This window comes from Ammospiza caudacuta, chromosome 10 (genome assembly GCF_027887145.1).
Source record: "Ammospiza caudacuta isolate bAmmCau1 chromosome 10, bAmmCau1.pri, whole genome shotgun sequence".
NCBI lineage: Eukaryota > Metazoa > Chordata > Aves > Passeriformes > Passerellidae > Ammospiza > Ammospiza caudacuta.
In genome coordinates this window covers 28,122,119-28,141,435 of record NC_080602.1, presented here as the reverse complement: position 1 = coordinate 28,141,435, position 19,317 = coordinate 28,122,119, and the positions used below count along the sequence as shown (strand labels likewise).

At 50.6% G+C, this 19,317-nt stretch overlaps 2 protein-coding genes across 4 annotated transcripts in view; one reads left to right on the top strand and one right to left on the bottom strand.

Annotated features, from left to right (window-relative positions):
• The window catches only part of MAP1A (microtubule associated protein 1A), a 50,162-nt gene extending 45,306 nt beyond the window's left edge, over positions 1-4,856 (top strand). For all 3 annotated transcript variants that reach the window (XM_058811019.1, XM_058811018.1, XM_058811017.1), the window contains 2 exons: positions 563-795; positions 1,707-4,856. In XM_058811019.1, coding sequence (XP_058667002.1) covers positions 563-795; positions 1,707-1,862 — 389 coding nt within the window. In that variant the 3' untranslated portion in view covers positions 1,863-4,856. The remainder of the gene's footprint in view (positions 1-562; positions 796-1,706) is intronic.
• A 1,656-nt stretch (positions 4,857-6,512) lies between these two features.
• Positions 6,513-19,317, bottom strand: part of PPIP5K1 (diphosphoinositol pentakisphosphate kinase 1) — a 53,010-nt gene continuing 40,205 nt past the window's right edge. The window contains exons 28-32 of the mRNA XM_058811376.1: positions 16,815-16,877; positions 14,159-14,338; positions 9,341-9,478; positions 8,819-8,932; positions 6,513-8,209 (exon numbers count right to left, since the gene is read on the bottom strand). Coding sequence (XP_058667359.1) covers positions 7,524-8,209; positions 8,819-8,932; positions 9,341-9,478; positions 14,159-14,338; positions 16,815-16,877 — 1,181 coding nt within the window. The 3' untranslated portion in view covers positions 6,513-7,523. The remainder of the gene's footprint in view (positions 8,210-8,818; positions 8,933-9,340; positions 9,479-14,158; positions 14,339-16,814; positions 16,878-19,317) is intronic.

Sequence of the window (19,317 nt, the reverse complement as noted above, 5' to 3'; positions counted from 1 at the left end):
ACAGATCTTCCCAGTCAGGCATAAAAAGTTATAAGCAGTGATAAGGTTGAGATGTACAAAAGGTTGATACGAAAGTGCAATAGAGTCCTAGGAGCAGCAGCGATTCACAGGGATGGCAGGAAGCCAGGATGGACAAAGACTACTGTAATGCCCTAGGATAGCATACATAGGCCATCAGAATGGGGGAGGGGGTGTGTCTCTGTGTTTAAGCAAATGTAGGTTATTGACAAAAATTAGGACTAAATATTAATTGGGATGACAACTCTGCAAAAGTTAACAATGGAGATTTTTGGTTCCCTCCCCCAGAAAAAAGCTTCTGATCCTAAAGCTTTCCAATCCCTCCCCCCAAAAAATAGCAGAACTTCCTTTCCCACCCAAGACCTGTCACAGCACTGGCCCTGAAATCCATCCAGGTCACCTATGAGCAGCAGAGCATGGATAAGTGTCAACTTCACTGCTGCAATGGAAAAGTCTTTCTGGAATCCAAGTCCTTCTTTGTTAATCTGAGTGTTTGTCCCTTGCAGAAGGGTTTTGATAGCCTCTTGTTTCCTGTTTTCCAAAGCTTCCAATAGTCCTAAGAGCAGTTTGTCGGTGCCTATGGGTCCACCTGTCTACGTGGACTTGGCCTACATCCCCAACCACTGCAGTGGGAAGAACACAGATCCAGAGTTCTTCAAGCGGGTTCGAGCATCTTATTATGTTGTGAGTGGGAACGATGCAGCCAACGGAGAGCCGAGCCGTGCAGTGCTGGATGCACTTCTGGAAGGGAAGTCTCAGTGGGGAGAGAACCTGCAGGTAGGTCATGGAAATGCAAAGTGCTGTGTCACGCTTTTGATGTCACAAGTGCTCAGAAAAGATGGGTATCACATACCCAAGGGAGTACACTGAGAGGAAGCAAATGGTACTGGGCATATCCTGTTTTTCAGTCTCAGCAGAGTAATTGCTTGTACTGATGAGGAGGAGAACACTTGCAAAATGGTATGAATAGAAGCAGATATGTCCTCTTTTCCACATCCTCCTGAGGGGAGGAAGCATTGAGAGGTCATACACTCATCCTTACCTACTGCAGGATGAGCGTATCCTCAAGCAAAATCAAACACCAACACAAGCTGAATTTTCATCAGTGTCCCACACCCAGTGGCATCTCTTGCTAGCCTGGCTTGCTGAAGATTTTTCTGACATCAACTTACTAATAGAGCATTTAAACAAGAATGTTCTGTAACACAGTTCTTGTTTAGGCAGGCTTGCAGGACACCCCAGGTGGGCAGTCCTGAAGACACGTACAGAAAGGTATAAATGTTCTTCCAGATGAAGCAGCCCCATGTTTCAAGGTCCCTGAGTTGCACGCTGGGTCAACGGGCACATAGTGTCCATTAAGAGTGACACTGCCAGTATTGTTCCTTTCATACTGAAGGATCTTTCTGAGGCTGTTTCTGGAGCTCCAGAGCTCTCCCCTGCACTGCAGCCATTCTCATCATTATGGTGTCAGTGCTGCCAGTTTGCAGCCAGTTCAGAGCCCCATTGTGCTGGTACTGTATAAAATAAAGCTCTGCCTCAGAACCCGACATCTGAAAGACACTAAATAGAACAAGCAGTACCAAGGGTACAGTGTTCCAAAATTAACAAGAAATTTTAGCCGCAGCTCCTATGGGCATTCTTTGTTACTGCAGTGGTTCTCAATCATCCCTGCTGCTTTCTTTTCCCAGGTGACATTGATCCCAACACACGATACTGAGGTAACACGAGAATGGTATCAACAGACCCATGAGAAACAGCAAGAGCTAAACATCATGGTACTGGCAAGCAGCAGCACTGTTGTGATGCAGGACGAATCTTTTCCAGCCTGTAAGATTGAATTCTAGATCTTCCACATTTTGTGTTCATCCATTGATTCTTCAGTCACCGATGCAACATGAGAGACACCATCTAATCACAGTCCAGTTCTTCTCTGGTTTAGTCCTCTACATGGTTCCCATTTGTCAGGCAATCGGGTATCCATCTTGCTCAGCACTGGATGCCGTGAGGAAGAAGTGCAGGGCTCTGTAATTTTCTGGACTGAGCTAAGAGTTTGTGCAAGAGCAGTTGCAGGCCAGGGGCACTTTTCACCTTCCCTGCTTTATTCTGCTGCCTGTACAGTTTCTGTAGACTATCTTGGCTGCCTTGCTGCTGTGAGAGCTTGTTCTACTCTCTTCCTGGCTGCCTTGCCATTTAACCTGTAGCACCATGAACCTCACCTTTCTGGTGAGGGCTGAAGTGCTGCTGCTGCATGCAGAGTGCATGGGAGGCAGGGGGCAGAGGTGAAATCTAACTTGCACAGAAATTGCACCAGGGAGACGAGGGACGACAAAACCCTCTGAACTGTAATGTGACAATGAAGGTCATTCTTCCATCTCCCCTCCTGAGCATACAGGAGGTGTTCTGAGCAAGGGGACCTGTGCTCCTACTAGGCACGACCACCACATGCCAGCTTGGCAAATTTGTGTCCCAAGTACTCCCCTGTGGCATCCTGCAGCGCCTGTTTGCTGTGCTCAGGGAGCTGGGATGAAGGATCACGGCAGTGGGAGGGGAGGGTTCAGCACATTCCTAACCTGCTAACTTGAGCTTCGCACACAGAGCAGCCGGCTGACTCCTGCACGCCAGCTGTGTGGCAGGAGGAGGCACAGAGAGGCTGTGGCCTAAACAGTTACACACAAAGAGCATCCAAACGCACAACTACAGCCCCCTCAACAGCAGAAGGGCTGAGGAAGCCTTGGCCACGCTTGGCCCGGGATGTGGAAGAAACCTCCCTGTGCCAGCTCTGAGGACGGTGCCGAGGCAGCCGAGGGCCCTGCTGGGAGGCTGGGGCCCTGTGGCTGTGCTGTGCCAGCCTGCACACAGCAGCCACCGCCTCGCTGCCCGTGTGCCAGGCTCCAAGCCTTAGAGCTGTGTTCAAGCTTTTTGTTGTCCCCCCAAGCGTCCAGGATGTGGGGAATACAATTGTGGTGTGAGGGAAGAGAAGGCCCTTCCCAACATACTCGGGAAAAAGTAGTTTAGCAAGCGTAGCCATTCTCAGTTCCCTCACACTGTGGCAGGGATGTGTTGAGAGCGCAGGTGAGGCGCTGCTCATCCGTGTGGTGCCACCTTGCAGCTTGCTCCCTGGCCCGTGCATCACTGTGGGTGTTTGTCCTTGCAGGAGCAGGAGTGTGTGCCGTGAGTGCACTGTGGTGCCTCCTTGGCACACGGGCCCGTTCCAGTGTGGGAGACACGTTCTCCCAGCAGGGACTGGGCTGTTCAGGTGCACCAAGCCTGCAGCATCCACGAGCCTTTGCCACGTCCCAGAGAACTGACAGAGGCTTTTACCACAAAGATAGCTTTTCTGTAAGACAAAGAGAGTGGCAGCAGGCTGTGCTCTGGGAAAGAAGGAGTGAGATGGAAAGCTGTGCTGCAATGGTTGTCAGCCAGCACAAAATATTTCCATCTGCTGTGACACCCACTGTGCTTGGCCCTGAGCAGAGGGCTGACTCCACCATGAGCATCCTCGGGCCCTGTGTTGCACTAGCCTGGGACACTTCAGTCACGGTGCTAGCTTTCTGGCAGGTGACATGAAGAAAATGCTGCTTAGAAACCTGCTCCTAGCACTAAAATGGAGTTTCTAGGGAAATGGTCTATTTTGCATTTTAATTTATATATTTATTTTTTTAACTTTAAGCTGCATTTTGTGTTAATATTTTAATTTATACATGTTTAACATGATACCATGTGCTTTTAGTGTCAGTTCAGAGGTTTTCTCAGTACAAATACTAACATGCTGCAATTTAAACAAATGAAAAGACCATAAGAACTTGTGGGCAGCAAAAATGTCTCTGCAAGGCAGTGTCTAAAACCCAGCAGCTGTGGGACAAGGCCTGAGGCCAGCAGCCTCCCCAAGGCACAGCCAGCTCTTTGGCTATGGCCCCTATTAGGAGCATGTGAGCTTGCTCAGGGCTTTAGCTAATTCCTGCCCTGTGCTGTGTTCATTTTAACCATGGAATCACACTGTGTCTGCCAGCATAATAAATGTCATTCTCTGCACCCTGATGGGGTCAGCATTCATGAATGTTGGTTCTGGCAACTGCAGGCACTGAAACACCTGCCCCTGCCCCTCCCTGGAATGCTGGGGGGCTTTGCCTGCTGTGCTTTGGGGAGACCCTGGCCCACTCGCCGCGGTGGCAGCTGCAGGATGCCAGACACCAGAGGCACAAGCACGGCCCTCACTGGCTCCTGGGATCCCTCTGCGTAGCTAGATGTAAAAGCTAATGCACTAACTTTAGATAGACACACACATGAATGTTTTCTCAATTTTAAACTTGAAGCAGTTCTGACTAAGCAGCAGTAATAGTGAGGCTTTGTGAGGTACCTGCATCCTCCAGGCAGGAGTGTGGCCACTGGTGGATTCCAGGAGGAAGGCTGCCCTCCATGCTCTGCTCCTGCCCTCTGCAGCTCTGCTGCTTGGCTACCTTTATTCTACACCAGTTTGCTTCCCTGTCCTCAAGGCTCCACATTTTTTTTCAGTTTTTGTCGCAGTCTGTTCTGCCTTGAGCTTCTCTCACTCCCTATCTCCCTCTCTCCCCCACTCCCTTCCATCTTAAAAAAACAATGGGGAAAAAAGACTTAGGAAAATGCTGATTCATAGAGTCTGGCCCTGCTCAGGCTACAGGAGCCAGCAGGACCCACCTGGAGCCGGAGGTAATACAACACTATAGAGAGAAACAGTTAAACTCTGCTTTTGCTTGTTTCTGCATGTGGGCAACAACGCGTAATCTTCCTGTATGTAATAGGTAAAAAATACTATTTTAAACCTATAATTAAAAAAAGTGAACGTCTTAACTGTATTGAAATGGCATCTTGTGCTCCTAGCTTCTTCTATGCTAAGTGTTTTAAGAAGAGAGCCCTGATTCTTTTCTTCAGCATCACATTTCTATTTGAATTTAGTTCCTTGAGTTCTGTCCTTTTGCCCATTTCCATGTGAAACACTGTAACTAACTGCTGTCAAGAGAGGAGCCCAACACATTAAAAATAAAGCCACATTAATTGCGAATGAGAACATCTCCAGTGGTTTCCAGCTGTTCTTTCAGTGAGCCCACAGCCATGGCTGCTGTGCCACCCTCCCATGCCTCCCAGCTGAGGCGAGCCCCAGCTTTTCCAGCAACACCCCACGTTCACCAGCAGCTGCTGAACTCTGCTGTGACCTGGAAAGGGACATGTACACAAGGGCACAGAGCCTGCCCAGGACAGCCCCTGGCCCCAGCAGGGTAACTGTGGGTCCCTCCTGGGGCACATCTGGGACAGCTGGCCAAGGGCTGCGGGGGGAAAGCAGCTCCTGACAATGCAGTGAGGAGCCTGGCGTGGCCTGTCTGCCATGCAGCACCATCCCTCCTCACAGTTCCACAATCATGCATTCCATTGCGGCCCTCCACCTGTCCCTGCACTTCTTGGCAATGGCAGCTCTGCCCAGCACTGCTGGCACTCTCTGAGCTGCAAGGGTCTCTGGCAGGCAGCACACCTGCTGGCGTGGCACCTGGGCACAGGCATGCCAGGGACTCCATGCCTGACCCACTGCAGCAGCTGGGCTTTGGCACCTCTGCAGAACTTCAGCCTGACCTCCAACAAGGGAACGATCTTCCAGCTCCTTACCAGAAAACTGGGACAGCTGCTGCTCTGCCTGTGGTGGAACACAGTCAGGAGAGGCTGATGCCCAGTTAGTTCTGTTCCTGCCTGCCTGTCCTCAGAAGGAAACAATGGCACAGGTGGGTGCTAGGAAAAAAGAAAGCAGATTCTGTGCTACAGTCCTCAGGAGAGAGGCCATCGTTGCCCCAGACCACACCACAGCTTGTGCAGGCCCTGGTGGGGACCTCAGGGCAGCTGCCAAACCCGGTGCTGATGAGAGGAACCATGAACTGTTACCATAAACCAGGAACTACTTCCACACACAGCTACTTTTCAAGTAAATGACACTGTCTCTGCTAACCAAGGTCCTGTGACCGCAGTGCATTTCCCCAAGGCGTGCAGGCTCTGTAGGGGTCAGCACCTGAGGGCCCTTCTCCATGCCCCCCTCAGGAATGAGCCCCTGCAGCAGGTGCTCTTGGGCCCATCGTGGCAGCCACGCTGCCCTGGCACTGTCCCCAGACAGGAACACACAGGCCCTGGCAGGAGACGTGGCTGCCAGAGCAGTGCTGGACACACCATTCCAGTGTCCTCATTCTACCACAAACGCCCCTGAGACCTGGCAAGCCAGGAGCTCTTCCCCAGTATGACCAGTTCTCCCATGTAGGAAAAAGGAGGTTTTTTTCCTGGCCTGGAGCCTGTGCTTTTCCAACAGGTCTGATTCCAGCCACAGCTGCTCTTCCAGGACAAGAGAGCATGAGCAGGGCTTACTGTTCCAAGCACCTGCAAGCTTTGGCACATACACACTGCTGCCAAGTCAGCATCAGAGACAGAGACACTGGACCCACAGCATAGATTTACTGTGAACACACATTGTCACAACACAGCATAGAGATCTTTGGGCACAGCTTCACAAAAACAGAGATCCTAGCTACAGACAGACACGCAGACTTGTCCATAAATACAGGAGGAGTGGGAAGCACAGCCCCGGCCGGCACTCGGATGCGGCAGGGACACCCGTATCAATCTTGCCCTCAGGCTTGTGCTCACAAGGCATTTACATAAATATCCATTAAATACTTTTCATTTTATATAATAAAGATTTCTCCTTATTGGTTTCTAATAGTCCTGAATTATCAAAATAGCAGTTTCTTTTAATCCCTGTCACCAAGAACTCAGAGCTGTACCCTGCCTGATCCTTGGGGACAAGAAAAAACAACTGTGTGTGTCTTCCCTGCACACTCTCTCAGGCTGGATGCCCAGGCTCCTGCCGGCCCCAGTCCAGCAGGGAAACATCCAAGGCCATGCCAAAGGGATGTTTCCTTGCAAGTGGCAGTCAAACCTGATACCCTCACTACCCTTCTTTTCCACACTCATTCAGAATGCTTTCTGCTTTTGCTAGTTTTCCTACTCTCTGGACCTGATTTTGGTGGCCAGCAGTGGGATTTCAGAGAGGAAGAAGGAAGAAGCAGAGAGGAGGTTGGTGGTTGTGATGGATCTGATTAATTTGGGCCCAGAATGCCTTTCTCTGAAGGCTGTGGGCCAAAGGGTCAGGAGGATCTGTCCTCTTTGGACTTACCACCCTAAAAGCCTTGGCTGTACCAGTCCTCTAATGCTGCTGTCCCAGTGAGCACAAAGCCCTTGGGACACCAAGGCAGCACCATGTCCCTGCTCCATGAAGGTGCCATGCCAGTACCCAGACTGCATTGTTGTTCATTTAACGAGGCAAGCATTCTTGCTGAATGGCAAAGAGCTGGCTTGTGGAGGAGCAAAGCAGTCTCTTCCACACCACAGAGTCCTGTAGCCCTGGGACATGCACCGCCAGCTGCGTGAGGTGCCATGCAGGAAGTCGGGCTGCACTCAGGCTTAGAAGTGTTTGCAGTGTGCTGTCCAGTAAGCCACTAAATTTGCTGATCCTTCTGACACAGCAGCTGCAGTTCCTCCACATTCTTCTCAGGAGTCAGTGGCTGCACCTGGCACAGATGACCAGAGAAAAGCTGGTCTGACAGAGCACTGTCCCCCAGCAGCTCCTTGCCTGTATGCTCTGGGTCCAACATCTCTTCCAGCAGCTCCTCTTCACAGGGCACCAGGATCTCCTTGGACAGATCCAGGCCAGTCATTCCCCTGAGAGACCCCTCACCTGGCTTCGCTGTCTCCCCAGACAGCCCCAGGTCAAATCCTTCACCACACTTTGGGTTTCCTATGTTACTTGGCTCTAACATTTCCCCAGATGATTTTTCTTCATCCCGCTCTCCCATGCTCTTCTCTTCTGGGTTAGCATCCTCCCCTGCCAGCTCCTTCTTGCACAGCTCCAGAATCCTGCCTGGCTCTGGGCCCTTATTCCAGACCAGGGTCTCTGGGGCACTTGGCTCTGCTGCTGGCAGCCCAGACACACCCTCCCGCACATCAGGCTCTCTGCGTGGAGCTTGACTCTCCTCCTGCTCAGGGGACTGGCTGGTCAGCTGCTCCTCACTTTTTGGGGGGCTGACGGAAAGTTTCTCAGTGAAGCTGAAACGAGCACAGCTGTCCACAGAAGTTGGGGAGGATGGGCCTGCACTGGAGACGGTGCTGGAGGGGCCACTGCTGTCTGCAAAGAGGAAGAAAAATCTTAAAACATGTAGCTGGTATTTTCCTACCCGAACTGTCACAGTCCCCCAGTTCTGCAACCAAGAGGTGAGGGCTGTCTATACGCTGTATGACCTGTCAGGGGCTTGAAGCTGGTCTGGGACATTTCTGGCAGTTCAGCTGATGAAAACCCAATCACACAGAGTACACTGCTACCTTTTAATCCAGTGCTATATGTTGGCATACAGCCAAGAGCAGACTGTTGTTACAGCACAAAATGTGAAGTGTGATGTTTCGCTTCAAAATGCAAACCAATTTATTTCATTCCCTTACTATTACGGAACAATCCCAGCTTCAACTTGCTCCTCCTGGTTCCTGATACACACAGTCCCTGAGTGTTGAGTGAGAGTCAACACTAGAGAAAGAAATATTGATTCTCTACTAATGCTTATTCTTGCCTTATATTGCACAATAAGCAAAATTAGAGCAATAGCTATATTGTATCTAATCCAATAAAGGAGGAGAATGAAACAACTGTTTTCAGCCAGACTGGTTTCCTGGCCTTGCTGACTCCACAGCCTTCCCTCCCTGCCCGTTGCATCTGCCCTGACCAAGCGCGGAGCACACTCACACCAAGGGGGTTTGTCCGAGCGCGGGCGCAGCGGCAGCGACGACGACGACAGGATTCGCTGGGACATGAAGGGCTCTCCTGGGATCTGGCTCCCAATCATTGAATCAAACAGAGCTTCAGGAAAAAAAATACACACATCAGTAATATTCCTACAGACATAAAGGAACGGCTCGTAGCCCAGCAGTCACGAGCAGGCACTCTGGGAAGAGCTAAAGACCAGTGCCAATTCAGAGCCATGCCAGCCCATCAGGTCCTGGGAATCTGAGGCTAAGATTTCCAGAGCTGGAGTCGGTGTCCTCATCACCCTACTCATCAGCTAGAGACAGGCCTGACTGATTATTTGCCATGTAAGCGGCCTAGGATGGCTCTGAGCTGGGTCCCGTGGCTCATTCCTGGCTGGAACACTCTGGGACAGGCTCTAGGGGCTGCGCTGCTCTGCAGTGCTGTCAGGCTGATCTGCCCAAGAGCGGGAAAGAGCAGGCGTGCTCCTTGCCCTGCCAGAGCCCAGCCAGCGAGCAGTACCTGCGGCGGAGTGTGCGTGCGACTCGCTGCAGCTCCGGCACACGGCCGTCAGGAACTCGTTCACCTGCCGCAGAGACAGCGAGTTGTGCAGCGTCTCCAGGGGATGGATGGTGGGAACCATGGAGCAGCCTTCAAAACCTGCAAAGAGACCACGCAGAGAATGAATAGAGGAAACAGCAGGGAAAATCCATGCAGGAGCAGTCGTGGCTGAAGGAGCTGGGCACGCTGGGAATCAAACAACAGGCACACTCAGGCCTCAGGTCATCTCTTCTAACCCAAGAAAATCACCACGAAGCAATCCCATGCAAATACAGACCTGAAAGCAAGCACCTGGGTACACATGGAGGGGAAAAGAGGAAAAGTATCTGGCAGCTGCCATTTTTGCTGCTGAGCCTGGGACACTTAAAATACACAGCCATGATGGAGAACTTGGCACAGAGCTTGGCACAGTGCCCCCTCTTACAGAAGCCAAACAGAATTGAAGTGGTGCCAACAGAATTTCCATTAAAGAGGTCCCACCGCTGGTGACCCCTGGCTGGCACAGCCCCCTGTCCCCACAGCAGGGAGCACACACTGCAGCAGCCACAAGGAGCCACAGAAATTCCCTGTCACAGCAGCCCCCCATGCACCCCGACAGGCTGTGTCCAAAGGAAGGGCTGGGTAATGAATTATTTGTCCCTTTAACTAGAATTCACTGCCAGCAAACCCAGAACGAGCATAAAATAGGCACCTCAGCGTGTAATAGACACTTTCTCAAAGCTAAGCTGCATCACAACCATTCAGAATAAATCCTTTGCTGCTCAAGCCAGCAGAGTATCATAGCAAAGCATCTTCCTCTTCATCCCAGCTTCCTGTAAATGCCTTGTGGAACCAAGCCAACCTGAACGGTCAGAGGAGCAAGGAAGAAACAGATGAGTCCATGGGTATATGGAATGAGGCTGCCCCCTGCTCTGTTTAATGCCTCTCTCAAGTTTAATGGCCTCTCAACTCCGCAGGGTTGGGCTTCCCATTCTGTGGCCCCCCAGTCTCCTCCAAGGACCTCAAAAAGACTCTGGAAAGAAACTGTGTTTCCTTCTACAGAGAAGGAAAAATACTTTGAAATGCAAAAAGTAAGAGAGTTCTTGATGCAATCTGTAGCAAGATGTCTGCCCACCACACCAACAGGACAAAACTGACCCCTGCAGCTTGGCAGTACCTCAGGAGAAGCCCTGGAGCACCTGTTTGTGTACTGCAGACAGTTGTTCCAGTCACCTCCAGGACAGGCTCTGCTCCAATATCCTCACCTAACCCAGTTCTGCAAGAGGCAAGGAGCATGAGCCATGAAGGTGCTCACTGCAATAAATAACAGTTGGTGGAGATAAAGAATCCTCCAGAGAGTTCACAAGGTTACCTATGCCACAAAGTACCTACAAACATAATTCAAGACAAAAAGGATAACAAATCCTCGGCTAGGATGAAGAAACATAAGACACAGAAAAAAGACCACATTCTTGTGTCTGTTGCTGAGAAGTCCTGAGAGTGAAGTGCTGAGCAAGGAAGAATGAATGTCCTCTATTTTCTCAGAGGCCTCCTGGGAGACAGAGCTAAACAAAAAAGGTGAGGGCAAATCTTAAAATGGTCACGGGAGATAGTTGTGGAGCAGCCCAGTTTGAGGCTAATGTCATTTCACAACAGAATCTGGTTTGAGAGGGGCCAAAGTTGGCTCAGGTATTGGGGTCTCCAAAGAAAAAAGGAAGTTTAAATATAAGATAGGGCAAAGCAATGTTACAAGATACACTAGGGGCACCAATGGGGATCTGAGTGCTTGGGCTCCCCTCTAGTAAGATGAGGAAATCAAAGGTCCAGCAATAAAAGAAACATTAGACACTGACACACAGCTGATGTGAAATCACATACCTGTATCCCCAAGTGCCAGGAGCCTGCTCATGCAACTCTGCCCAGCGCTGTGGCACTGCACCACTCTTGAGCAAGCAGAGGAAAATGGCCAAAGTTTCCTCTTTCAAGGTGGAGGAGCACTGTGTTCAAGGAATCCTTTTCATTTGTGTACAGGACCCCACTCCCTGCACACCTCCCTGGACCTGCTGGGCTGCTGGGGAAGAGGCCAACAGTGGCTCACGCCACCACAGCACAGCCAAGGCAGCAGCTGCCACTACGGATCACAATCCCGATGTGTCTCCAGTGAAGGCTCCAACCACTGCTGCACCACACACATTTAGCAAGGATTCTCACCTTTGGGAAAGGGCAAGAAAAACAAAATGTGACAGCAAGCCACAGGAACCATCCTTGACTGTCAGTTACCCTGTGCTGGCTGTGCAGCTACTGCTGATGCTCCCCCAAACTCTTTCCTGGGGCCTGAAGGGCAGGAGTCTGTGATGCAGGCAATGGCACGAGAAATTGGACAGAATTCCACCCATTTTGTACCAACATCCAACAGCAGCCCACAGAGGAAGTTCTGTGTGCCAGTGTTCTGCTTGCCAGTTCTTCTGGACTGACGAAGCACTTGTCCAGTCTCAGCACAAACAAAAGCACTCGTCAGGCTCCTCTCTGACATGCATCATCAACCCACCCCTATTCTCCTGGACGAACTCCAACATGTCACATGTTTATTGTATATGAAGGATCACAAGTCTAGACAGCACATACAACTGTCTAGTCACGGGCTCCAAACATCAGGGACCCAGAGCTCAGAATTGCTGTGGATATCATCTGTCTCTGCCGTATTCTCGTTTCCCCTTGAACTCAGTTAAGCTCCCAACATCGCCAGGTACCGTGGTACGGAGCTTGGAAAAAACCCACTTCTGTCCAAAGTACCTCAACTCACTCCATTAGAAACCTTCTTGCTCCTGGATCTACACAAAACTGTGGGTCCCCACCCCTTCCCTCAGGCCACTCAGAACACTATTACAAACAGCCTTCCCAGATTTCTAATTTTGCAAATTTCTACCTCTTCCACCTTGTCTCAAGTGATGATGGTCAGATCAGAGCCCACTATTTCATATACGAGTTTGGGGCTGTTTCCCTTTGTAATTTAAATTCATTTACAGTGGACATCACTGCTACTTTCCTGCTCATCATCACAGGACTGCTCTCTGTCCACAGCTGACCTTTGGCTTCAGTACCAGTGGGATTCATTACCAATATGAACTTACTTCACACATTCTTTATCCCAGCTATGACCACACAGGTTCCCAGACATTCCTTCAGGGCTCCACTGTTGATTTTTCCAACTATGGATGCCAACTGCATACTTTTGACTCACTGATTCTATCTTCTAATTCATGTTTCCTTTGTGTGGATAGAAGTACAGTGGAAAGCCAAGAGAGGACAGAAGAATGCAGTTTTCACAAGGAAGAAACCTGGGCTGTCAACCATGTCTGCTCTGAGAAGAGCCTCAGCAGGAATCCCAAACATATCAATGAACTGTGGGCTTGCTGATGGATGGGAAAACAGCATGAACTCGATGCTGGGTATTTGATTTCCAGCTGGGAGGGCTGCTGCACTGGTAAGGAGTTGGGAGCACCTAACGCCTGTGTTGGGGCAGGACGCAGCCCCCACCAGGTGCTGTGTCCAAAGCACTGAGCTCATTTTCTCTCCCCACACGAGCTCACAAACAGGGCCAAGACTTGCAGCAGGGAAAGCTCAGCCCTTGCTCTGGAGCAGTCTGCTGTGATCCAGCATCTCTTCCCTTGAAGCAGCTCTTGCTCCTCTAGCATTTGTTGCCAGGAGACCAAGGAATTGTCCTAATTACATGTGAAAAGCAACTAACTGTCTCCAAATCTGTCTGTTTGACAGAAAGGGCCATATCAAGGAAAAACAGACTTAAGAAAACTTCTCATCTTCCAGGCTCTGAAAATGCTTGGTCTTGCTGCTTCACTATGTGGAAGGCTGCACTGTCTGTGCCCTTTCCACCTGTGGGTCTGAATGGAAAGAGGGGTCCATGCATCACACCACACAGCTCAGCAAGCCACATGCTCCGAGCAGCTCCTATGGTGCAAGTAAACCTCAGCAGCCAGCCCCAGCTCGTTGCCTCCTTCAGGGAGCAGCAATCTTTCTGCCCCAGTGAGCAGCACCAAGGCCTCCATGCATCAGACTCCCCGTCTGTGACAGAGGCTGAAAAACACCAGAGAAACAGCAGCAAGCTTTGACTGATAACATCTGGGTTCAGTGCTGAAGTTGCCTACCTCTTCCCACCAGAGACAGGACACACTGAGAGGCCCTATCAGGCAGGAAAGATGCCATGCAGTGCAGCCACACAGAAGCTCAGCTCTACCCTGTCTTAACTCAGTCTCTCTAGATACAACACACCCACAAGCACTCACTTCCCCAAAATTTCCACAGCAAGTTCACTCAGCTTGTGACCAGCTGCAGCATGTCCTTAATCTCTTCCTCTACTCTCACTACCCACTTTGGTTCCTCCATTACTAAGGGGGCACTCTGTGGCAGCTCACCAAGAGCTGCACAGAGCATCCTGCCAGCAGGGCATCCCATCGATAGCAGATCATCAGCTCCCTGAAGGGAGCTTAAGGCTTACCCTGGCTAAAGGAAGGAGGCAACAAACAATTGCCAAAGATGGAAAGAGCAGTCACAGCCACATGGGGAGTGGAGGCTCCGTGTGGAAAGGCTCTTGCCTAAGGCTCCAAAACTGCTGGTGCAACAGCCCACGCAGCTTGCTGGAGCAGCAGTCTAGAGACCTTTGGGATTTGGTGAGGGAAACACTTTCCTTTTTCAGAAGCAAAGCATACTTTGCACTCTCAAGCAGACAGTGGTCCCTGCTCAGCTACAAGAGCATGGGACAGAGGCAGCTGCAGCGTGCAGTACCGTAAAGACACTCCAAGTCATCCTGCCCTGAGATCAGCCAGCTCCTGAAGAGGCGCAGGTGGTAGGAGCACTGCTGCAGGTGATGGGCTAGGGTGGCATCCAAGGAGATGGTCCGGCTCGCGGCACAGTCAGAGGAAAAACGGCGTAGCAACTGGGCAACGTGCTGGTGCTCCAACACATCTGGAGGAAAGGGGCCATAGAGAGTGAGAGGAGAGGGGCAGGTACAGCTGGGGGACAGAGAAACTGAGGAGATGTGGGCATGGAGCTGCCAGCACCGGGGCCGCTGGGTGAGAAGGACACACGCCACACATTAAGCCAAATCCCTCCCACAGCGAGCAGGTCAGGAATGCCCTTGAGAGTTATGTTTCCCCAGTGACACCAGGGCAGACCAGACTCCCACCCAGCCCAGGCTTCGCCCAGCTGCAGCACAGGGCACTGCCTGAGAGCAAGGGCTCATCTTTGTAAAGGAAAGGCTGACAAGGGAATAAATTTCAGGACACATTCCAAGTCCAATGCAGTTCAGGTCTGGCTAGATAAAAGGATCAGGCTCAGGGCCAGACTCGCCCTTCCGCAGCTCACATGAGAAATCCAGCGGTGCCAAGACTGCCAACAGTGTTTGAGTCCTGCATCCAAGCGCAGCCAGGCACATCAGCACGGGGAGAGAGCAAACGGCCCAGCATCAAATGAGCAGAGGCTGTGCAAGGCACTTCGGGAACAGCAGGGTCTGACTGAGAGCAAAGTGCTGAGAGTGCAGCAGAACAGAGGGAGCACAGAAGCACTGACTTTCCTTGTCTTTGAGAACAGCCCTGTGCAATCTTCTGTGATAGCCTCACATAGCAGACAAGATACCAGCATGCAGGCATGCCTTCTCTCTATACACAGCCTCAGGACTCACGTCACCCACCCAAGACTTGTGTGACCAGGGCATAAACTATCTGGCCTGATGCTATGCTTGACCACTACCTTGGTTCACCCATTCCATTTCACCACACAGAGGCAGCTCTCCAGACACAAAATCCAGACTCAGAGCTAGGAACACTTTTTGCATTCAGTTTTTTAAGTGCTTCATGGGGTAAACATCCCTTCTGCTCAAAGTAGTGCAAATCCTAGACCAAATATCCCTGACTTTGAGCTCTCACCTGCTGGACCCCTGTCTTTTTTTCTTGATTAAGAAGCTCCTTGCCATCAAAAATACTAATTGGGCTTTTGGGAGAAACATGATGCCCAGTTTAACCAGACTGTATTTGGAGCAGGGGCAACTGCTTTACAGCGTGTCTTACACAAGGCTGGAACTTAGTACAGCCTTTGCAGGAAAGATAGAACAACACACCCTGCTGACATACACCATGTGAGCTCCAATGCTGTCCAGACATACAGACAAACCAAGCAATTGGCCACTCTGAGAAAACCAAAGCCAAGCAAACACAGAGAATAGGCTCCCTCTAGTTATTTGAAACAGTAAAGCCACAGTGACTTGTCCTTTCCCATTTCATCCTTCCCAAAACTTTCATTTTCAGAACAGTCTTCTGAATTTCATTCATCTTCCAGATTACACCAAGCAGGATGTCTTCATATTCGCAAGCTGCCTTGATCACATCAGGCAGAAATACTTGGTAGTGTTCAGTGATCTCCTTTGGTTCTGGCTTGTCTCAGCAGCAGGAGCCATGCAAGAGGAGGGGTGCTGTGAAACCTCTTTGAAAGTATCTGTGCAAGAGCTGGAGAGTAAACACTGGTTCAAGGCACCTGCTACAGCAGGGCTAGTGGCCTGTAACCTCACAGACTCACACTTTGGTTGTCAGGCAAGTAGCAACATGGAGGAGAGACCGTGAATTAGCAGAAGCTCTGTCCGACACCTGGCCGACATCTGTCCCCAAACCTTTCCAGAGGGACAGGCAGGATGGGATGGAGCAGGTGATGCCACCCCAGGTAGCATGATGCCCATCCCCTCCCCCAAGCCAGCACCATCCACCAACAGCAGGTGAGTAAGAGCTGTGGAGAGACACATTGCACAGGGTAACGTCTGCAGAAAAGGTGAGCCTACCTGTGCCAACACCACCATGCTTGGAGGAACCACAAGACCAGCCTAACAGAGATGTTTCACAATGGGAGGCTACCAGCACTCCTGACATGATGCACCAGGTGCACTTCCTTCTTTCCCACCGTACACTAGGCCCTTCCAGGTGACACACAGCTGTCCTAGTGTTATTCTTGTTTTCATTCTGCAAATCTGCAGTGTAGGAACTGAGGACCTAAGCTGCTGATGCTTCATGATATGGAATGAGCATCAGCCCCCAGTCCAGTGGTATTTTCCCCCTGATCCCCACCCTCCCAACAAGGAGCACGACAAAAGGCCTCAATGTCACCGCAGAGTTAAAGGCTGCTTTAGCAGCACACTCACAGAGCCATGGCTTCTGCCTCTTCCCCTGGGACAAGAACACCTCAGGGAAAACAGAGGCACCACTGAGCAGTAGCAGGGTATGAGTGAGCACATTAGTCACAAGGAGACAATGGAGGAAGGTGAAGCATGTTTGGACACCAGATACACAAACACAAAAAAACCACAAGAAGGCTGAGAGGAGAACGTGTGCAGAGAAAAGTGAACATGAGCATGGGGTTAGAAGTGTGAGGGAACATCAAATCCAGGAAGCAAACATACCATTAGTCGGATGCTTTGCAAACGACACAGAAAATCGTTTTACGGCTGGCATAGACAAGAGCTCTGAGGAAATAAAAACAGATCATCTCAGTTAACAGCCTGCTTCAAAGGATCTCCCGACCTTCATACACCTGATTACGCTTTCAGGTTCACCTTCCTGACCCCCACAACAGCTGCCCCCACTGGCACTGCTGTGGCATTCAACACTCTGCCTGTGGGCCCACCTGAAGCATTCTGCATCTGCCAGCCCTCGCACCACCCTGCCAGGGTCTCCCCAACACGCACACCCAGCCACACTCGGTCACCCTCAGTCAGCAGCTCACAGCTTCCCACCACAGCAGGCTCAGCCAGTGCAGAATGCAGCCAGGCCATGCTCACAGCCACCAGAGCACATGTCCCAGCCAGCAGCAGCACCACAGCAGGACCGTTCTCAGCATTCCCCTCTGCCCAAGGAAAACAAACACTGCTCTGCACAGGGACTAAGGAGTTCCAGCAAAGGTACAGCTCAAAACAACCTCCTAATGCAAGCTATATGGAGCTATTTATGAATTTAAAGGCAAATCACCTGAGTAGGGAAGAAGGAAAAGACCCATGAAGACATGCCTCTACAGTTCTCTAAAACATTTCAGTATGGGGGAAGCTTTAGGATACACCTGTCAGAGTGGTCCTCAGGCTTCTCCTGGCCATGCCCCAGGCCAGGCCGAGCTCTCCCATAGAAATCCCCTGTCAGAAAGACTGTGCAAGGACAGACACTGTGCATCCAATGGGTGCAAACAGATAGGCTTTAAAGGACATGGATTGGGCTCCACATGCGCACACACACACACACACACACACACACAAAAAAAAAAGGCTGGAAGCTTTGCTTTTTTCCCCACACTGGAAATTCCTCAGCTATAATGAACAAGAATGGCCTGGATTAGACCACCTATATGTGGGATTTGATGTGAGACCCCAGCCAATCATACCTTTTACTGCTATTGGGGATCTTTCAGGAAATAGTAGAAAACCCTTTTATTTCTCTTTCATGTTTCATGCATCCATTCTCCCTAGTGCACAGGAAGTGTATGCCTACACCCTTCATCAGTGCACCAAAGCATGCTCCATACTCCCAATGTGCTCCTACATGCAGTGGCTTGGCCAAAGAATGTATCTAAAACCAACTCTCACTGGAACTTCCTCCTCTAGTGTACCAGCCCTAAAAATTGTTTTTATTTCTTTAAACTCAACAAACAGCATGACAATCTTCCCTACACGTGCAAGCCCTTGGAAGTGTCTGTCCTGCAGCTGCAGCCAGCTGGTGACCATCTCCACACCTCCCCTTGCCCTGGGGGCACAACAACTGCAATGGCACTGACCCAGTCTGCTGGATCCCTGGCTTCAGGAAAGCCAGCCTGTAACCACAACCATCCACGGACCTTCCCTCAGCTTGAGGCTCAGAAAACTTCCTGCTGAAGCATTCCTTAGCCCTCCTCCAGCTCCAAGCATAAAAGACTTCAGAAATAAGGGCCCTTGAAACTTCCCCAGAAAAAGGCAAGTCTACACTGGTGAAGTACTGTATGCCACACACTGCACCTTGAAGCGTCACAGCCATGAAAAACTACCAAAGAGTTCACGCAAAAATGTGCTGCTTTTCAATGCCATTAGTGTAAAGAGTGTGGAACAGGTCTTAAAACAAATGTTCTCCAAGAGTCTGCTGTAGCTGCAGTGCCACGGACTGCAACCATGTGTAGTGATGTTCGGATTCAATTCCATTGTTCAGCACTGCAGTAGTGCCCACTTAAGCGAAAACATGCAGATCAAGGGCTCATTTCACATTCCAAACTACTTTCCCCAGAAGCTAAATGTCCTTCTGCCTTCTCCTTGTTTTCCTGACACCTTCCCTCCAAATGCCCTTACTGCAGCAAGGCACTGACAGCACAGGGTCTCAGGGCATGCCAAGGAACATGAAAACAGAAGCATAACATCAAGATTTATAATTCTGAGCTGTGTTAGACACATGCTAGGCAACTAAGTCTGCATTTTAGGTACTTGAGGGTACAAGTGCATCTCAGCACACAGAGATGCAGTTGGGATTTGGTGAGGGAAATCACTTGTCACTGAATTTAGGCTTAGCAGGAGTCCATGGCCTCAAATGCCTGTAGCCTGCTGCAGGCATGTCCTGCTGCACAGCCCACAGTTCCACAGAGGCACAGAGCCCAGAACCAGCACTGAGCAGGGTTCTGTGACCAGCTGGACACACAGCAGCCTCTGATGCTTTTCCCTGAGAATCGCTGCTGCCTTGGGCTCCCACTCCTTGCAGAGTCAGGAAAGAACAGCTGCCAGGGCCTTTGCTGGCCTTTTCAGAGGCTTCACTGTGACTCATATCCTGGTTTTGTGCCAAACACCATCAGCTTATTCTGCAACCTGAGTAGCCAGTACTTGCTGCCTGGGGCAGCTCAGACTGGTACACTGGGGCTGAGAACACTCCCGTGTCACCCCCCCTGCCATCATCATTCACAGC